This window comes from Protobothrops mucrosquamatus, unplaced genomic scaffold (genome assembly GCF_001527695.2).
Source record: "Protobothrops mucrosquamatus isolate PMUCROS unplaced genomic scaffold, P.Mucros_1.0 scaffold78, whole genome shotgun sequence".
NCBI lineage: Eukaryota > Metazoa > Chordata > Lepidosauria > Squamata > Viperidae > Protobothrops > Protobothrops mucrosquamatus.
Genome location: NW_015386455.1, coordinates 2,187,931 through 2,207,785, shown reverse-complemented (window position 1 = coordinate 2,207,785; position 19,855 = coordinate 2,187,931). Strand labels below are relative to the sequence as shown.

General features: G+C 43.0%; 1 protein-coding gene across 1 annotated transcript in view; it reads left to right on the top strand.

Moving 5' to 3' along the window:
- Nucleotides 1-12,394: 12,394 nt before the first annotated feature.
- The window catches only part of COL4A2 (collagen type IV alpha 2 chain), a 234,063-nt gene continuing 226,602 nt past the window's right edge, over nt 12,395-19,855 (top strand). Inside the window, exons 1-3 of the mRNA XM_029283411.1 lie at nt 12,395-12,412; nt 12,853-12,932; nt 13,089-13,149. Coding sequence (XP_029139244.1) covers nt 12,889-12,932; nt 13,089-13,149 — 105 coding nt within the window. The 5' untranslated portion in view covers nt 12,395-12,412; nt 12,853-12,888. The remainder of the gene's footprint in view (nt 12,413-12,852; nt 12,933-13,088; nt 13,150-19,855) is intronic.

The window sequence follows — 19,855 nt, the reverse complement described above, 5'->3', positions numbered from 1 at the left end:
CCATGGTTGGATGACTCTGGCTCACCAGAGGCTAACCACCTCTTAGAATCCCTGCAGCAGGAGGTGTTGTTAAATTGGCCCACCAGATGCCTTGTGGATCTGGATGGATTCTGGTGAATGCTTGGAGAGTTTTCTAGCAATTTCAAAGACAGTTCCACCAAGTGCCTAGTTCATCTCTGGATCACTGAAATGACCAACTTGGTTGATGAGGTTGTGACTTCTCTCACCCTCATATCCCAAAGTCTTCCTTGATTTACTGAAGAGCTCAAGAAGATGGAGAAAAATCAGAAGTGAATTTGTTTGAAAACTGGCTCAAGCACATGTTTGAACCTATAAAAGTGGCACAATGTATTTACTGTTCTACCCTTATTGATTAGTGGGCTGTGCTCCAGCAGCTCTGTTTAAGGTCATTTGTTCCCTTTTAGGCACCAAGACTCAGCAAGATTTACCTACAGGCTGTTGCAACAGTTTTGGGCAATAAAAATGTGAAGGAAAAATGTACACAAAAATAATGCATTTTTTAAAAAAAGAAAAAATAGTTCTTCCCTTATCCTTCATTTCTTGCCTCCATACACACCCATCTTTTTGCCTCATTCCTGTGCAAAAAAGGTGACACAGTAATCACGAGTGAGTCTTGGTAGCAAAAATTAGTCTTACAGTCATTTGTGTACTTTATTTTCTCCACCCTATTTCCTTCCTCATAGCATCCTGTCCTTTGGGAGGAATCCTCTCAATAACCTTTGTCAATAACTACAAAGTAGACTGCCAGATGCTCTTCTCATTGAAGACTTTAAAAGACTTTAGCTTTTCCAAGTAGACAAGTTTGAATCTCTGAGCTTACATGGTCAGCCAAAGCAATTATACAAAGATAATTTCTTCTGCTCTAGTTTTCTGGTTGGGTACCTCTTCTTATGAGCCTATCTGCTCATAGAGTGTACAAAGTCAATGACATGAGCTGCTGGTTTACCAAACATTAACAAAAGATGCTACTCAATGAAATAAATGTGACAACAGATTATCGATTGCCTAAAAATGATTGTAATTAGATAAATCAGGTACCATAAATTTGGAGTAGCTTAGTCAGCTATGTCCTGAAATAAGTGATTATTGTTTGCACCCAAAGATAAACTGTATTTGTTCTCAAGACTTTTCCCCTAAAAAACAAGTGACCAATAGAAAACAATTTACTGTAGCTTGGAAGAAAGTTTCATCAAGATGGTAGAACAAAGAAATCATTTCATTGATAATCCAATCTTTATTCTGTTGAGTAGGGAAATTATTAAAATATTTTTTAAAGTGAAAGTTGCTTATGCAGTATATTAATTTATGATTATTTGAATCCTGGATTATTACATTAGATTAACCCAATTGCCTGGGTTTGTATAAAACATTGGATCATTAACTAACCACTTTGGCTATATTTGCACATGCCTGGCTAAAATGTAGTCTGTTAGTTTGTGCACATATCCAGCGATTAAAATTAGCATATGGTTCAAAGTTTTATGTGTATCCAGGAAATTACGTTAGTACTTAACTATTGTTAAAAAAATAAGTTAGTGCTGTACAAACTATCCATTAAGCAAACCAACCACATTTTAGCCGAATATGTACATCTGCCTGGAGAGCCTGTCTTGCAATGATTGCAAAAATAATAACAAAATCATGGAACATGTAAGTTAGAAGTGGCCTTATAATTCAGCTAGCTAACCCCCTGCTCAGTGTAAGAATACATTAAATCTTCCCCCGATAGTGGAGCAGAATGTTCTACTATTTAACAGCTCTTCCCATCAGGTTATGATTATTTGGTTTGATTTCTTCATTTCTTTTTCCAGGGTCAGTTTGTCTTAAAAATGCTTCCATGAAAGAAGAACAAGGAGCTTTTCTAATATTCTGCTCTCAAATGACTAAGGGCTTATTCCCACGGTAAAGTCACCAGATGAAAATGTGTTTTTAGTAAGCTCAGGATGACATCACATTCCACAGTGAATTCCTTATACCAGACATGTCAAACACAAGGCCCACAGGCCGAGGTCAGCCTGTGAAGGGCCCAGATTTGGCCCCCAGAGCTGTTCCAGAAATGGCAAGGGACCAGCCCCCACTGCCACAGCCCTGGCCCACCCCAACCCGGCTGGGCGCCCTTGCAGCGTGCGCATAGGAAACAGCGAGTGCTTGGGGGCTGGTGGTGCGCAGGAGCAGCTGCAGCTCATTTGCCTCATCCCATCCTGCCCCTCCTGGCCTCGCCTGTCACTGGGCCTCTCCTCGTCTGGCTCTGCTTTGGCTCCACTTTGCTGGGCCAGGCACCAAAACACCACTGAAAACAGCGAAGTCTGTGTGCGTGCCTGCCTTGCCCGCGTCAGCCATGATCTCCACGATCTGGTGCAACGTGCCTCAAGGCTTGCAGCCATGAGCAGCGGAACCGGTGCAATTGGCACAACGAGCCTCGTGGCGTGGCGGGTGAGTGCGTAGCAGGCGCAGACACAGATTCTGCTGCTTTCGGCAGCACTTCGGTGTCTGGCTGGCCGCCTTGGATCAGCTGTAGCATGACGTGGAGAGCATGGCTGACACGGGCAAGGAGGGGCGCACACAGACTCTGCTGTTTTTGGCAGCGTGCCCCCCCCGTGCCTTTGCTAAATCGATCACCTGGCTAGAAATGAGGTTTAGCAGGCCGAGCACACAGGCAGAGGCATGGGGGGAGGCGGGCTGTACAGATTTCCCATACGTGAGAGATTTTTCCCCCTCTGCTGGATTTTCACTGCCATACTTTTTAACTTTCTTTAAAGTTTACTTGAATCAGAACAGGAAGGATCCGCTTTCTGCATCAAGTATTCTTTAAAGTTGAACAGTATGGCACCAAAAATCCAGCGGGTGGGGGGGAACCCTGGCTTTTAATACACCAGACTGGTGTGCATTCACGTGCCTCCAATCCCCTTGCTTGCTGCAAAGCCAGATTGGAGTCCTCAGCCCACTCCTTCCAGCCCATTTTGGAGCCAGTCTAAAGCAAAGGGAATGGTTCCCACCCTACCCGATCACTGCAGGGCTTCATTTCCAAAGGCCCTCTGCACAGGCTCTGGACAAAACTCTGGGACTGAAAAAGCAGCAACAGGAACGAAGGACTGTTCAAAGGAGGAGGAAGAAGGAGAAAGTGGGAAAAGTCACTACCGAACAGGTGAGGCATGACAGGTGTTGGGGCGTGATAAGCCTGCCTCGTGGCAGCACCCCCACCTCCCCCCCATATAGAACCATTTGTTAAATTATATGAATCCCACCACTGGATTTAGGCGTATTTAAACATTTGTTTCTTCTGCCTAATTTATTAAATCAACTTCTAATTTGAAATTAAATGTTTCGGAGAAATCCAGAGTGGTTTACAAGAAAACTCTCAAATAAAAGCTATTGTAAAACAACACCAGCACTGCTTAAAACAATATTAAAAGTGTGTATTTTAAGAAAGAAAAATAGTAGTAGTAATTTACTTAGTGCTGTTTGACCAGAAAATGTGTTGTTGTTCTATATATGCCTGGCTGAACAGTGTGTTTGGAGTTGCCTCTAAACGGGTGAGAGATGCACTGTTCATATTTTCCTTGGGAGAAAGTTCAATAACTTACTGTCTCTGAGAAGGCTCTGCTCATGGCCACTGTTCTATAAACCAAACCAGGGGGACGATCTGGTCTTAATGGATGGTAAACAAAGATGATTAGGGGGCTGGAGGCTAAAACATACAACAAATGTTTGTGGGAATTGGGTATGTCTAGCCTAGTGAAAAGAATTAGGGGTGGTGACATGATAGCAGTGTTCCAATATTTGACAGGCTGCCACAGAGAAGAAGGGGTCAACCTATTTTCCAAAGCATCAAAAGGCAATAATAGATGGAAACTAATCAAGAAGAAAACCAGCCTAGAACTAAGGACTTGTGAAAACAACTAACCAGTGAAAAGGTCTTCAGAAGTTGCGGATGCTCCATCACTGGAGGCTTTTAAGAAGAAATTGTCTGGAATGGTATAGGTCTCCTGCTTGAGCAGGGGATTGGACTAGAAGACCTCAAAGGTCTCTTCCAACTCTATTATTCTTTGAGAGAACTGCTGCCAATCTCTCCCCCTCCCCTCGTCCGTTCCTGGACACAGAGAAAGGGAAGGAGGGGAGGGAAACAGGAAGGAAGGAAGGAAGGAAGGAAATAAGGAAGGAAGGAGGGAAGGAGGGAAGGAGGGAGATGGGAATGAAAAGGAGGGAGGCAGGGAAGGGAGGAGGGGAGGAAGGAAGGAAGGAGGGAAGGAAAGAAGGAGGGAGATTGGAATGAGAGGGAGGGAGGGTCTGAGGGAAGTCCTACCTTCGCACTTGGCCCCACAGCCCTGCTGCCCTTTCGCCATCCCCTGGTGGTCTCCCATCCTATTGCTGAGGATGCTTTGAATTACAAAGCTGGGTCTCTTTGCATGGAGAGGGAGTGGGCCTCCCTCTGACCCACACATTTTGCCCTTCTGCACCCACCATAAACAACCTGGCCAAGGAGAGCAAGCACAGCTGCAGCAGCCTCAAGGAGGAGGTAAGCACAGCTGGGCACCCCCTTGGGGAAGTGGGGGTAGCTGGGCTGCAGGGTCTCTGAACTTGATGGCTGGGCGCTTGACCTCCGCTGCCTGCGCCACAGTCCGGGGCCTTTGTGCCTTCCCTAATTTGAATTAACTGAGATTTATAGAGGGAATGACTAAGGTGTGAAAACTGAGTGTTTTGTTTTCCTCTCCTTTTCTCTTTGTCTTTGTGTGTGTATGTGTGTCAAAGTCTTTGTGTGTGAGATAAATATAACTTGGGTGTCTCTAATCCCTAGAGACAAGAATTTTAAAATTAAATTAAAATAAGCCACCAAAAGGAAAATATCCTCATTCTGTTTGTCTGGGCAGCAAACAGGGTGAAGAGAAATGTGGTTTTTTTTTCTTCTTTCTCTCTCTGAACTTGTAAGAACAGCCCAAAGTTGTCAGGAGGGAATGTTTTAAGTTCATCTACAGGAAAGGTTTCATTCTTCCTTTTCTGTATGTGTTGTAAATGAGTTTTATCTGACTATCCTTTTCCTGAAACATGAGGTGTGTCTACCTTAAAGAGCCTCATGAGCTCAAGTTTGCTTGTGTAGGGAAATAACCTTCTTCTTCTTAAGTTACTTTTCTTATTCTATTATTAATCAGTAAAACTACTATGGAACTAATCCTGGAACATATAAGCATTTTTCAATCTCTAAAATAATGTGGTTATTTTAAAATAAATGTTAAAGGTAGATTCTCCATGCCCTTACAAATTGTACGCACAAAATAGTAGGCTTATAAAAATTATTTGGAGCTTTCAGCATTCTCAAGCTGCAAGTCCTTAAGTCTTCTTTAACATGTTGCAAATATTCAATTTCAGAAGTGAGACCTTTCATTTTTTTGTTGTTCTCTTACCAGAATCCAGCCTTTCTTTTGTCCTCATCTGTGGTGTCCCCATTTTGTTGTTACTGGTCTTATCTGTTTCTTTAACAATTGCCGTATTAATGCCTTTTCAAACTCTGTCTGCAAGCTACCCCCCCCCCCCAATTCTACTTCTCCTTTTCTTACCCTCTGTTCTTCATGCCTTTGTCTGCCTCTCCTGGCAGTGTCACTCAGGAAGGGGGGAGTGGACCTCTCATTCTGTCTTTCAGCCCTGCACAGATAACCTTTGGAAGCAGAGTACACTGACCCAGACGCTTCCTCCATCCATTTGAGCAATGGAATTGGGTTTGAATCCAGCCATCCACTAAAAAGTCACCATGCAACCAGAGTGCAACAGATCTTCCCAGATTCTACCATCACCCAGATGCCTGTGGAAAGCTGCAGAGGAAAGAAGGACTCCTGGAGCCATTGGCCCCCACGTGAAGCCTCAGAAGACAACTAGGAAGACTATGGGGAAAGTAGAAACTCACTGTAAGGTTTTCTTTCTTGCCTCATTTATATTGTAATAAGCCAGTTGAATGTATTTATGGAGGAATGGCATTTGGAAATGGTGGGCACAGTCAGTACTGAACACCTTGGATTTCTGTCTGGTGGGAGGAAAATTTGTCAAGGACGTTTGTATTACATGTTTTGTAGAAGTAGTTGCATGCACACACACACACACACACACACACACCATTCAGAATCACACTGAATCTATCCCCTTCACCTACCTTCAATAAAGCTCCTTAGGCTGGTTCTTGCCCTGTGGCACTAAAACTTTGCATGCACAACTTCCTGCAAATTCCAAGAGGGAGGGAATCAGGCCCCTTCAGGCAATTTGCAATTCATATGCCCTCACTGAGGAGGTAGCAGGAAAGAGATCTCCAAACCCAAGCCCTGAATATGTTACACTGGTGGATGGTCACTAAACAAATGGTTATAAGCTGAGGACTACCTGTATTTTAAATTAACCATTCACAGAAACTTCCTGATAGTTAGAACAATTAACCAGTAGAACAACCTGCCTCCAGAAGTGGTGAATGCTCCAACACTGGAAGTTTTTAAGAAGAAACTGTACAGCCATTTGTCCGAAATGGTATAGGGTTACCTGCCTGAGCAGAGGGTTGGACTTGATGACTTCCAAGGTCCCTTCCAACTTTATTATTATTATTATTATTATTATTATTATTATTATTATTATTATTATTATTATTATTATTATTATTATTATTATTATTAACTGGGAGACAAGAGGAAAAGCCACTGCCTGTGCAACAGTCTAATAAATGAAATTTGAGTCTGAAGGAAGAGAGATAGTAAAAGCATCTCAAAACAGATTTTTCCTAGTTTGGGGAAAAGTAAAAGTGAAAGGAGGAAAGTGTATTTTCAGATTTGCAAGATACTGTTAATGTAATCTTATGATAAGAATAGAGATAGTACTCCTGGTTGCGCTTCTTTTCTGAACTACCTTGCAAGGCTAACATGAAAGCTTGAAGACTAGTTACATTTTTGGCTATCAGGGTAGTGTCATCAGCAGAGCACCATATTGATATACTCAGCAAATAGTTTGAATAAATAAAGGGAGAGGATATAGCCTTGTTGTGCTCCTTTGGCATCCTGCAGCCAGTCAGTTTTGCCATGCTCTGTCTGTACTGTGACTCATACTATGCTGACTATTCTTTTTAATATTTATATTTTGTTTAAGGCAGTGGTCTCAACCTATGGGTCGCAACCCCATTTGGGGTCGATCGACCATTTCACGGGGGTCGCCAAGCAAGGCTGTTGGCCATTTTGTTTCCCCTTTTCCGGCGGGTGCCTTACCTCCCTTGGGCTGGGCCAGCTGGTGGTCGGCCTGCTCCGTCTCTGCCGCTTGCCAGCTACGCCTCGGCCGGCGCAGGGGGCGGAACCACGCATGCACAGCGCTCCCGGGCAGGGAAAGTCCTCAACTTACGACTGGTTGGGTAGTCCTCGATTTACGACCGGTTTAGTCCTCGACTTATGACCGGTTTAGTCCTCGACTTATGACCGGTTTAGTCCTCGACTTACGACCAGTTGGGGGTCGCGGCATTAAAAAGGTTGAGAATCACTGGTTTAAGGTTTAATGTGAATTTTTAGTTTTTAAAAATGTTAAAATGTACACAGTTATTTATAATCAATTAATGAAACACTAAAACTTTACAATAGTGTTGAATATCTGTAGCTCAGGTGTAGGATGAGGGCGAAGTTTCATTCTCCGAGTTTGTGTGTTGGTTTCCAAACGTTTCATTAAAATGTTAGTAGGTGACATTTTCAGTGGAGTTCAGTGTCAGTGATCTTCTGTGTGGTCAGTGGGTCTTGTGATGGGTCAGTTGTGGATGTGACAAGTGAAGTGATGGGTCAGGTGTGGTTGTGTTAAGTGAGGGTCTTGTAATGGGTCTTGTGATGGATCGGTTACATCAGATAGAATTGGTGGGACAAAACTAACTCTACCATACAGAAAAGAGGTGTCGGAAATGACAGCCAGAATTCTCCAACCCCTAGAAATAGCAATAGCCTACAAACCCACAAACAGTGACACTCCACCAGGAATTATCCAGAACCAAAAACAAGATACTAAAGGATGAAAGAAACAATGTAATCTACAAAATCAACTGTAACACTTGCGACCAATTCTACGTGGGACAAACATCACATCAATTAAAAACCAGGATCCACGAACACCGGCTGGCAATTAAATGCCAAGATCCCAAATCCTTAATCTCTACCCACACCGACACCAAACAGCACCAGTTCGATTGAAACAACACAAAAACCATTTGCCACGCTACCACCCACCATGCTCATGAGTTCATTGAAGCCTGGCACTCCACAAGTGATTCCATCAACAGACAGATTGACCTACAACCAGCCTACGAACCCCTTGAGAATCCAAATCAACTGCTTAGCCAACCAGAGGCAGCACTGACCCTCAAACAACCCACGCAAGCCCCATCCCCTGTCAGCACTTCACCTCCCAATGACCCTGATCCGATGTAACCTCCCCATCACAAGACTCTCACTTGACACACCCACAACTTACCCATCACAAGACCCACTGACCACACCGAAGCCTTTATAAGCAGAAGAACACTGACACCGACATCCCCTAAACTCCGCTGAAGATGTTACCTAGCCTGATAGCGAAACGTTCAGAAACCAGCCCACAAGCTTGGAGAATGAACCTCCACCCACACTAAAACTTTAATTTCAAGGATGTTTGCAAATCCCTTGTTTTTTTTCACTTCCTTTCTACTCTTTTACTTAGCTTGTTATTCTTTTTCTTTGTCTGATTAAAATGTTCAATAATACATACAAGAATAAAAGGAATAATTTTACTGAAATAAAACAAGATTATCAGGTGATTTACTAGGAGGTCTTTGCTAAAAAGACCTTTTCTACCTCCAGAGAATCTACATTCAATTTGCCTTCCCACCCCCCACCTCCCCCACCCCTACAGGAAAGGTGACTGAGCAGGCTATAATGGAGAAATGTGATGGACAATATAGATATTTAGACCCTTTTTAGCTACCCAGTCAAAAACTTCTGCAAGTAGTCATCGACTTACAACCACCATTGAACCCAAAATTTCTATTGCTAAGCAAGACAGTTGTTAAGTGAATTTTGCCCCATTTTACGACCGTTCTTGCTACATTTGTTAAGTGAATCATTGCAGTTCTTAAGTTGGTAACATGGCTGTTAAGTGAATCTGGCTTCCCATTGACTTTGCTTGTCAGAAGGTTGCAAAAGGTGACCACATGACCCTGGGACACTGCAGCTGTCATGAATCAGTTGCAGAGCATTTGAATTTTGATCACATTAACCATGAGGATGCTGCTGTGGTTGTAATGTGAAAAACGGTCATAAATCACTTTTTTCAGTGCCATTGTAATTTTGAATGGTCACTAAATGAACTGTTGTAAGTTCAGGACTATCTGTACTAAGCACAGAAATAGCTAATATATGGCTCTTTAGTTATTACTAAATAACAATTTCTAGAACTAACTAACTAACAAAATAATGTGAAATTGATTGTATTTCAATATATAGAGAGACAAAGGTTTCTACTCATTTCCAGGTATTAGTTGTAGCAAACACAAATCCAGATTTTTTTTCTGTTCTTATTATATATATTTTAGCTAAGTCTATTATTTCATTTTATTCCTTAATATTTCTATGCCACTTTCTAGAACTTCTCTTCTAGATCTTTTTGGATCGACAGACTTAGTTTATTATGGGAGATCTGAGATAACCAAGTCCTGAAGTGATCCTGTAGGAATTTGAAGGTGATTTTCATCACTTTGATTTGTACTTGGAACCTGATTGGCATGTAAGTAGTTTACAGGGTAGACGTGTTAGATGGGCAGCTCTTGAAGAGCTCATTATTACCTGGCAAACTAGTGGTTTAAGCTCCTAGAATCTAGATGGTCTTTAAGGGCAGAATCCTGAATACATTAAATAGTCCAATTGTGAAGTGATAAGGGTTTGCGTAACTGTGTGCAGTGTTTCCTGAGCCAGAAACATTTGCAATGGGTACACTAAATATCATCATATTTGCTGCTCAAGTAAGTGCTAAACATCCAGGAAAACCCTAAATCATGAATAGCCTCTGTCCAAGAGGCTTCAACCTTCTTCAGAAACAGAGAGATGTATCTTTAGAATCAGAGGATTTCCATATCCACAGCCAATTTTTCTTTCAGAATTAAGTCTTTTCTTCCTGATCCTATTTCTAACGTCCTCTAGGCATCAAAACAATGCCCTCAGCATATCACTTTTCTGACTGTGGGCAGCAATGCATAACTGGATAATACTGTATACTTATACTTCACCCTATGCTGATATATCACTCCCCCTGTGGCTTCTAGGCGAGTCACTCTCCCTTTATCCTAGTTTTGTCAGAGATCATCAAACAGGGTAACAAAGTTATTTTCAATCCTATGTCAGGGCCTGAACCCAGATTGATATGCAATTAATCTGTTTCCTTCCGAAGTCTCTGTATGGTTTTTTTTTTAAGTCATTAAGATCATTTTTCTGAGATTTGTAGATTTCTTCAGACATGACAGAAAAAGATTAAGAACCTTTGTTTTAGACTGATATTTGCCAATCAATGCCAGTCAATCATAATCAGTGAAATGGATAGGAACAAATAAATTAGTTTATTTTATTCTTCATCTATTCTCCCTGGAGCACTGAATAAAACAGTTTCATATCAATTGTGATGAAATTATCAGGGGAAGAATTACATATGATAGGATTACAGAAAGGAAAATAAGTAGTTTGGGAAAAAGACTGGCAAGCTAGAATAAAATTGTTTGGAATGGTAGCAAAGTAAACAAGATATATGATATCCAGGCTCTTCCTTTCTGGCAAGGTAAAGATGGCCCAGAAATTTTAAATAATGGAAGTTTTATGACCCTACAGGTCATATAAGCAACTGATGAAAGAGATTGATTACATTGAAAGTCTGGTACTTTGGAGAACATGGTTACATTCAAATAGTTTGAAAACAAAAACAAATCTCCCAACAGCAATAAAACATCCATCTTGTCTAGACAGAAGTTAAGTTTATAGAGTTACATGCACTTTATTCCTGATGTAAATATGGATTTAGAAGTTCCCATAATAAATAGTGATATTACATTTTTCCATCTATAACACTCCAATAAATCTGTGAGTGGGTTCACATAATATATTATCAGACTACAATGTGGAGGGCTAATTTAAGGCTCATTGTGGTTTGTAAGCATAGGTAATTGGTTTCATTCAGAAAAGCATTCAGTTTATGGACCGTGAGTTACCATGAGTTGTGCAAAAATAGTCTCTGTGTGTCTGTGGCTCACTACAGAGGCATCTTAAGGATAAGTTGAAACAATGAATTTCAAGCAGCTTGAATAAAGGAAACTGAACAGCAAGGTAGCAGGTTGTCAAATTCTCATATGTTCCAAAACTAAAGTGGCTGTTTTCAAACACAAAGGCAATTGTCTCACCTCAGAAGTTAATGCCAAACATTTATATGATAGCAACAATTTATTTATTTACAAATGTAATAAAACCACTAATGCATGCAAGGCTTTAGGTTGCTATTCCAATAAACCAACAGATCTCTAATGAGTACACCATCACTCCCACACATAATGCTTCTGTACATCTGGCATGCCACTGAATCTGTCTTAAAAACTGACACCAGGACGAGCCTACGAGGCGACGCCAGATTCCCCTGCCCTGCCTTCTGCATCGGGAGCAGCTTTAGCCGCGGCAGACATCTGCACCCGAAAAGAAAAAGACCTCCTCGTGTGTGGTCTCTTCGGGGGGGGGGCTGCTGGATATAGGAAGCAAGCTCCTTATCACCAGTTTGGGGACGTTCAAAAAACGCTTCTTCGAGATGTAGTAAAGGCTTCAGCCAAGGCTCCGAGGGTGGGGCGGCCGGGTCCCGCTGACGGCCGCGTGCAGGGAAAAAGGGGAGAGAAGAGCCAAGCGATCCGTCCGAGGCAGGTAGGCAATACTCACCCCCGCCGCCTCCGACCAGGACCGCCGCCCTGGAAGGAGAAGCACCGCTAAGAGGAGCGCGATGCCCGGCCCCGCCAGGCTGCTGCCCATCGCCGGGAAAATGCTGACCGCCCCACCGGTGTTCACACGTGGCCGTGCCCAGCGGGGCTGATAGTGTAAGCCTCCTTTCCCGTGTCCCGCCTGGAGCGTCTCAAGCACCGGAAAGTCGAGCTTGATTCTTGGGCCCCGCTGGTGGGCGGCGGCGGCCGCTCCTTTCCCCGCCTGTCTCCGCCCCCCCCCCCCCCCCCCCCCCCCCCCCCCCCCCCCCCCCCGCGGCCCCTGGGACAGCGTGAGAGCCAGGAGAGCCGCCAAGGAGGAGTCGGCCGGTTCCGCTGTCTCCCGCGCCCGTTCAAAGCCAGGAGCCCGTCGCCTCCGGAGGAACGATGCGGGCTGGTCGAGCGGCAGCCTGAGGGAGCTGGAAGGTGAGTCCATTACCTGCAAAAGGCGCGAGCGCCTCAACTTCGCCGCCCTCGGCTTTGAGCCCTCCTCGGGAGTCGCGCTCTCTCGCTCCCTTCGTGGCCCCGGATGCCGGAAAGCTCCTCGGTCGCTGCTTTCGAGCGTCTCAGGGCTCCGGGTGTGTCTCCCGGCCTCGCGCTAGCCCGGAAAGCCCCCTAAGGAGAAAAGGTTCTTCCACCCGGCGCCTGGTTTCTGAGGGAAGCGCAGCTTTCCTTTGGAGTCGGGAGAGGCGGGGAATGTCCTCCATCGTCAACCTGGGGGGGTCTTTTTAGCCTCTCCAGGAGGAAGGAGCCGCTTAACTTGACTCTGGTGAACCTTTGCAGGTTGCGCTAATCCCCCTCCTCTCTCCTGCCACGTGAAAAATGCATGCCTCTGCCCGCCCTAAAGTGTTCCCTTTGATTTCTAGGACCATCCTTTTTCAACAAGGAGAAAATAAGCAGACATGAAAAGTACTCCACACTTCAGCTTAGGATGCTGGACTGGGCAGTAAGTAGATCTATTTCTTTCTGCAGTTACTGCCATTTCCACTGGAAGGGAAAGTATTGTAGCATTTTTTTTTAAGTTGCTGTAAGACATTCAAAAAAGAGCCGGCCTGGCCATAAGGTGGTGAATTATAACCATTTCAATCTTGTCTTGGTACAGGGATATGCAAATTATCCTCCTGATGGTATTGACTGTGCTTCTTCCTGCCAGCGTACAAGCTGTAAGTATGTCATCATCATTTAAAAAAATCAAAACAAAACCATGAGAAACATTTTTAGGGTTGCTTCCAAGTCAAGCCAATTCTGTTGCCAGAGTTCTTCAATCACCTTTGCTGTTTTTCAGTAGTGCACTTTTTACTATTTTTTTTCTACGAAACAGTTTGAACTCCCCTCCCCATTTCTCTCTGTTCAAAAATATGCCTTAAAGTATGAATACAAAGTATTTTTAAGGCACAGCATTTAAAAATGTAACTCACATGAATTGATTTGTTTCATATATGTTTTAAAACAATAAGGAAAGTATCAGTCATGTTGGTTTTTAGACACTGTTTGTAATGTTTTTATTGAAGTATAAAAACTAAACAACCCATATTTGCAGAATCTTACAACCAATTGAACTATCACAAGTTTTCCAATTCTCCAGGACCTCTTCTGAAGCAACTCATGAGGGAGACAAAGTCAGGCTGATAGGAACTACTTTGACTATGTGTGCATGAATGATTGACATGCTAACAAGCCAACCAAAGTTTGGGCTACCATGCTCTGTGTACCTTGCCTTTATAGCTAGTTTATGGTATAGTTTATATTTTATGGTAATCCCCAAACTTCTGCTCCATACAAGAGCATAGTGGTAACCTTAGCTTTATATACCTTAATTAATGGGGCTAAGGACCCTGGATAATTATGGTTCTTTAGTTTAAGCAGTAGATTCAGGTGGGCTTTCACTCTAAATGTACTTCGTTGATGATGGCAAACCCAAGATCCAGTCTTGGAAAAAGTTACGCCCAGATATACAAAGGTGTTAACCTGTTCAATTGGTTCACCATCTAATTGCCATTTATGTCTCTGATGGTGTCTCCCAAACACCATTATTTTTGATTTAGTTTTACTAATGATTAGGGAGTTATCCTGACAGTAAGAGCTGAATCTTCTTAATAGCCTATGTAATCCTACTTGTGAATATGATAATAAAATCATATCATCGGCATAAAGCAAGCTGTTACAGTAAGTATTTAGGATCATCGGCATATGTACCATGGGATCCTTCATTAACCCTGGCAAATCATTGATATATAAACTAAATAATAATGGGGCCAGGATATACCCTTGCCTTATCCCTTTATTTGTCTGAATCCTGTTAGTCAGAGCCCCATTAACCCCATACCACACCCTCAAACAGGTACTTTAATCAAAGCCAGGAGTCTAGGTTCTATTTTAAGAGATGTCAATTTACTCCATAGTACTTCTCTGTTTACCATATCAAATGCTGCTGTAAGGTCTATGAAAGCAGCAAACAGGGGTCTCCTCTTATAGGCATATTTGGCAATTAGATGGTTCAAAACAAAGCAGTTATCAATAGTAGATCGGCTTTGTCTAAAACCTGCTTGTTCTTCTGTGAGGATATTGTTTTCCTCTACCCAGATTTCAATTCTGTTCATGTACCTAGCACATATTTTTGCTGCAATATCAATCAGGCTAATGGGCCTATAATTACTAGGGTCCTTATTATTCCTTTTTTATATATAGGGACAACTATTGCCATCTTCCACCCATCTGGTATATGGCAGGTGTTATTTATGTGTATAAAAAGACCTGCCAATACAGGACCCCACCAATTGGGAAATTTCTTGAATAATTCTGCTGGTAAAAAATCCTCACCTGGGGCTTTATTGCTCTTTAAACTTTTGATGATGGATTGTATCTCCTTTTCTGAGACTGGTGGCCAAGAGGGGGAAGTTCTAGGGTTTACTAAATCAATGCTTAAAGACAGTTTCTCTACCGGTTCCGTGGAAGCAAACAAACACTGATAATAATTCTCCCAGTCCTTGGCAGAGATTGGTATGTCAAACCCTTCAGGACACCTGCTACAGAATGCCAAAATATTATTGAGTTATGACTTCTGGCAGCCAACTTGAGTTCTGACCAGATTGAAATGGCAAAGCTTTTTTTCTTTAATGTTATAGTTTTTTTATATTCCCTTCTTGTGTGCAACATCTTAGCTTGTATATGGGCAGTAGGATTCCTCTGGGCAAGCCTCATGGCTGCCTTCAATTTCTTTTTCAGTCGCTGGCATTCAGGATCAACCCAGCGAGGTCTACCCACTTGGGCTATTTTTGTAGCAGGTTTAGCTGTTAGATGTTTCTTCAGAATGTTACAGAGATTGGAGAATGCATTGAAGGCTGACATCCAGTCAGCAGTAGATGACTGGGTTGTTTTTAATAGCATTCTCTGTTTTAAGGCATTCTAGTATTGCCTTTGTATCAACTTTGGCCCAAATTAACCTTTTATTTTGGGTCACCTCTACCTTTTTGGTGAGCCATCTATCAGCCATATTATATGGTCTTAAATCTGAGCGGCCTCGCAGTGTCACACTTACAGGCTCGTGGTCGCTATGTACTGTGACCTCCGAAAAGAGGTCAGCTTTATCTCTAGACACACAAAAGAGATCCAGTACACTGCTTGAACTGGCCGAGTGGTATGTGTAAGGATATGTGTAATTCTTATCCTTACCTCCCAGAATTTGGAGATTACCCTTAAAAATTAAGGAGACTAGGAGCAGGCCAGCAGCATTACTTTTGCAGTCTCTCGAAAGCCACTGAGGATGGTTATCAAAAAATTCCCCTGGGACTCCCTTCTTCTGGGCGAGCTCATACAAAGAGGGACCCAACCGAGCATTCAAATCTCCTAGTAATACCACTATGGACTGAGGGTACAATACAGATATATCTTCTAGAACAGCGGTTCTCAACCTATGGGTCGCGACCCCATTTGGGGTCGATCGACCATTTCACGGGGGTCGCCAAGCAAGGCTGTCCGCCATTTTTCCCCCCTTTTCCGGCGGGTGCCTTACCTCCCTTGAGCTGGGCCAGCTGGTGGTCGGCCTGCTCCGTCTCTGCCGCTTGCCAGCTATGCCTCGGCCGGCGCAGGGGGCGGAACCACACATGCGCGGCACTCCCGGGCAGGGAAAGTCCTCGACTTACGACCGGTTTAGTCTTCGACTTATGACCGGTTTAGTCCTTGACTTATGACCGGTTGGGGGTCGCGGCATTAAAAAGTTTGAGAACCACTGTTCTAGAATAACTTCCAAGCCCATCCAACATTCAGAGTTATAATACCGAGATGTGATTGGTGGGATATACACATTTACCAGTATTAACTCAAACTTTTCATATTCAAATTTAACAGCTAGGAAGTACGAATACTTATCTTCATTATATAGTTTCTCCCCCTGCCATTGCAACTCTTGCTTTATAAGAATGCATAGTCCACCAGAGGGTCTCCCTTTGTTCTTTGTTTTTTGGGCTGGGGAGGCCCATCCCTGAAAACCTGGCAGTTGTACTGGTTCATCCACTTCGGTTAACCAAGTTTCTTGAAGGGCTATTACATCAAATCTAGGGAGAAAGCTCATTAGTCCACTATCGACCATCCCTTTCCAGCCAGCTACGTTCCAGGTCATCATCTGTATGGGCTTCTCGGAGGCAAGGTGGTCTGGCTTGGTTGATTGGCTAGATGGTAAAAATGCCAGACGTCAACTTGACATTGGAGCCAGGTCGATATCATCTATGCTTCCCATATAAAGACAGTTGTGAGGTTCGATATTTCTTCTCGTGGGTTGCAGAACGTGTTGTTGCTCCTCTATATCTCAATTGCCAGTGTCCCTCTGCCCTTGCTCCAGGGATAATTTTTTTTCAAATGGGCAGGTACTCCAGCTTAAATCTATAAATGTAGATTTATGTCCATTTTTGGAAGGGTGTAGCTTTTTTATCACAGCTGTTCTTTATTATTAAAGCTTTGAAGGTCACAAACACATTAGCTTTTCCCAGGTTTTGGCAAGTTGTCTATGGAAATCATAGCTGTCAAAATCTTCATCCTCCACTAGGTGTCAGCATCTATTTAGTTTTCAGTATGAACAATGGTCTTTACAATGAGAGTCTTAACCATTCAACAATCTTAAACTTGTTCAAAGTTAAATTTTAGCTTTCAAGTTTATAAAGTTATTTCACTACCATATATTTTGATCCTCCATAGAAATTTTAATTCGCCGCTTCTGTTAATATAAGGATGGGGCGGAAGTCCCCCTCCTTCACTTTCGGAGGTATTTTGCTTCTTGGGGATCTTTTCCAGGAAATTAAGTATAGAATAGAAAAGGGAAAATCGGATTCCTCACCCAGTTTCAAGCATGTTGTTTACTGTAGTGCTGGTTAGTTCTTTTGGACTCTGGTTGCAAGTAGCTTGGGATGATCGATGAAATACAGCCTTTCTCCTGTCGGGTTTGAAGGCTTACCCCAAGACAAACGGAATGGCCGCTGTCATTCCAGAGTCACCGGGGCACCCTTCTTTCTTCTCTACCTCTCCAGGGCGGCTTGGACTCATTAGGGTCTCCAGACAGGATGAAAGTTGGCTGTGGGGGTGTGGCAGTCTGCAAGCCCATGACCAGTTGCTACCGTGCAGGACCGGAAGTCCGGTTTTGGTCATTTCTGTTGTGCTGGGTGATTACCCACGAAGCACGTTTTTTTGGGGGGGGATCCCCACTCCGGTTGCTAAGCTTGCTTAAACCCTCTTCCTCCTCCTTCTCATTGGAGCCTCCCTTTGTCTGCAATGGTGAGGCAGGAAGACCCCTGCCAGGCCGGGGATGATGGGGATCTGCCCTCTGCAGAGTAGGGGCAGGGTTACTATGCTCCTGTCAATCAGGTTTGATTTCCTTTCTTTGCCCCCATTCCCTCCCTGCCTCCCCTGCTTGTAGCTGCCTCTGAGCCTCTCATTTTTGGGAGTTATCATTGCCGGCATCTCTTTCTCCTGAGCCCCTCGTGCTGGGTAACTGTTGCCACCCAAGAGCTGTTTTAAAGTTAGGGAATCCTTGGAGGATAGCCAACTAGCAGCCCAACACCCCCCATGCCTCCACTTCAAGTGCAGAAGCTGCACCCCCCCCTCCAAAGCCTCTGCAATCATCTATCAGCTTCTTTGAGTCAGCCAGAAGAAGAGAAGGGGATAGAACAGTGCAAATATTAATGTCAGAGAAACAGGCACAAGTTTCCCATTAAAAGTGTGGTAAGTGGGTGTACAGATAGTCCTCAACCTACAACCAGAATTGAGACCAAAATTTATGTTGCTAAGTGAGAAATTTGTTAAATGAGTTTTGTCCCATTTTATGACTTTTCTTGCCACATTTGTTAAGTGAATCACTGCAGTTGTTAAATTAGTAACACGGTTGTTAAGTGAATCTGGCTTCCCCCATGGACTTCACTTGTCAGAAGGCCACACAAGGGGATCACATGACCCTGGGACACTGTGACCATCATAAATATGAATCAGTTGCCAAGCATCTGATGTAAATCACAAGACCCTGGGGATGCTGCAACTGTCATAAGTGAGAAAAATGGTCATAAGTCACTTTTTTCAGTGGCATTGTAACTTCCAACAGTCACTAAGCGAACTGTTTTAAGTCAAGGACTACTTGTATTTTACCCCCTTTTCCTTTTTTTTTTTTTTTTTTGGTCATCAAGTTTTTGACACCTTGCTAGGCAACTGGTGGTACTCGGATATTGCCATATCCTAAAAGTGCTACAATGGGTGAAAAGGTTGAAAAGCCCTGCTCTAATACATTGGTTTTTTAGTCTGGTCTGCCTTATAGGGTTGGCTGAAGCAGATAAACAAAATGAGAGTAGTTAAGCAGGAGACAGCTGCCTGGAGTCAGTCAGTGGTCATTGTGCATGAGTGAGCACCCATTGGGGTGGGGGGAGGAATAGGAGAAACCTATGATAGACATGCAAATTGATGGAGTATTGGATTTGTACTCTGAGACCTTACAGCGAGAGGTTATGGAAAATAATCCTGAATTTGTTTGGGGGCCTAAACTCTATTTTAGCTATTGGCCATATTCCTGTTTTTTAAATGTCATCTGTTTTTCTATAAAATAGGCTTTTGTTGGAGAAAGTTATTGTGGGTTCTAGGGTGTAGTTTCTATTTGAAACTTTTCAAGTTTTTGTGCAAGTTACTGATTTGAAATTTGGCCTTACCATTCTTACCACGATATTGATGGTTTGAGGAACCTGATTATAAATGATTACCGCATCCTTTTTGTGATGACCTTTCCCCAAACTTCCAGAACAGAGTGCTAACGAAAAAAGGTAGAATTCTTGTATACTAGAGACTTTTTAAAAAGTAAACAATATGAATTAACAGGGAAATTAAAAAGTACAAGAATAAGGCTAAATGCAGCATTAAAGTTTATATTTAGGATTGTCATCAGCCATTCAATCATAACCGACCCTAGGCCCCTCTATGGATTGGAATATGGTAGAATGTATTAATTTATCTCAGAGAAAGAATTAAATTTGTTTACATTGTAATTGGCTTTAGTACATTGCTTACCAATACATTTTGAGCTGAGCTAATGCAACTATTTTTGCTTTTTAATTTTTATTGCTTTTAATATAAAAATAAAAATATATTTATATATATATATGTTTTCTGAGGTTTTCGCGGGTGTTTGTATGTAGGTCTTTGGTTATTCGGGTTTTCTCCCGCGTAGAATTGGAAGTGTCTTGGCGACGTTTCGACGTAGTCACATTCGTCATCTTCAGGCTGGTGTTTTCAGCTTCGTGCTTCTAGGAGTAATGTGAGATCGCAGCTGTTTCTTCCTTTTAACTGCCAGTGGGGTTTGAACTGATTGGGTGGGAGCTTGGCTGTGCTCTGATTGGCTGGGGG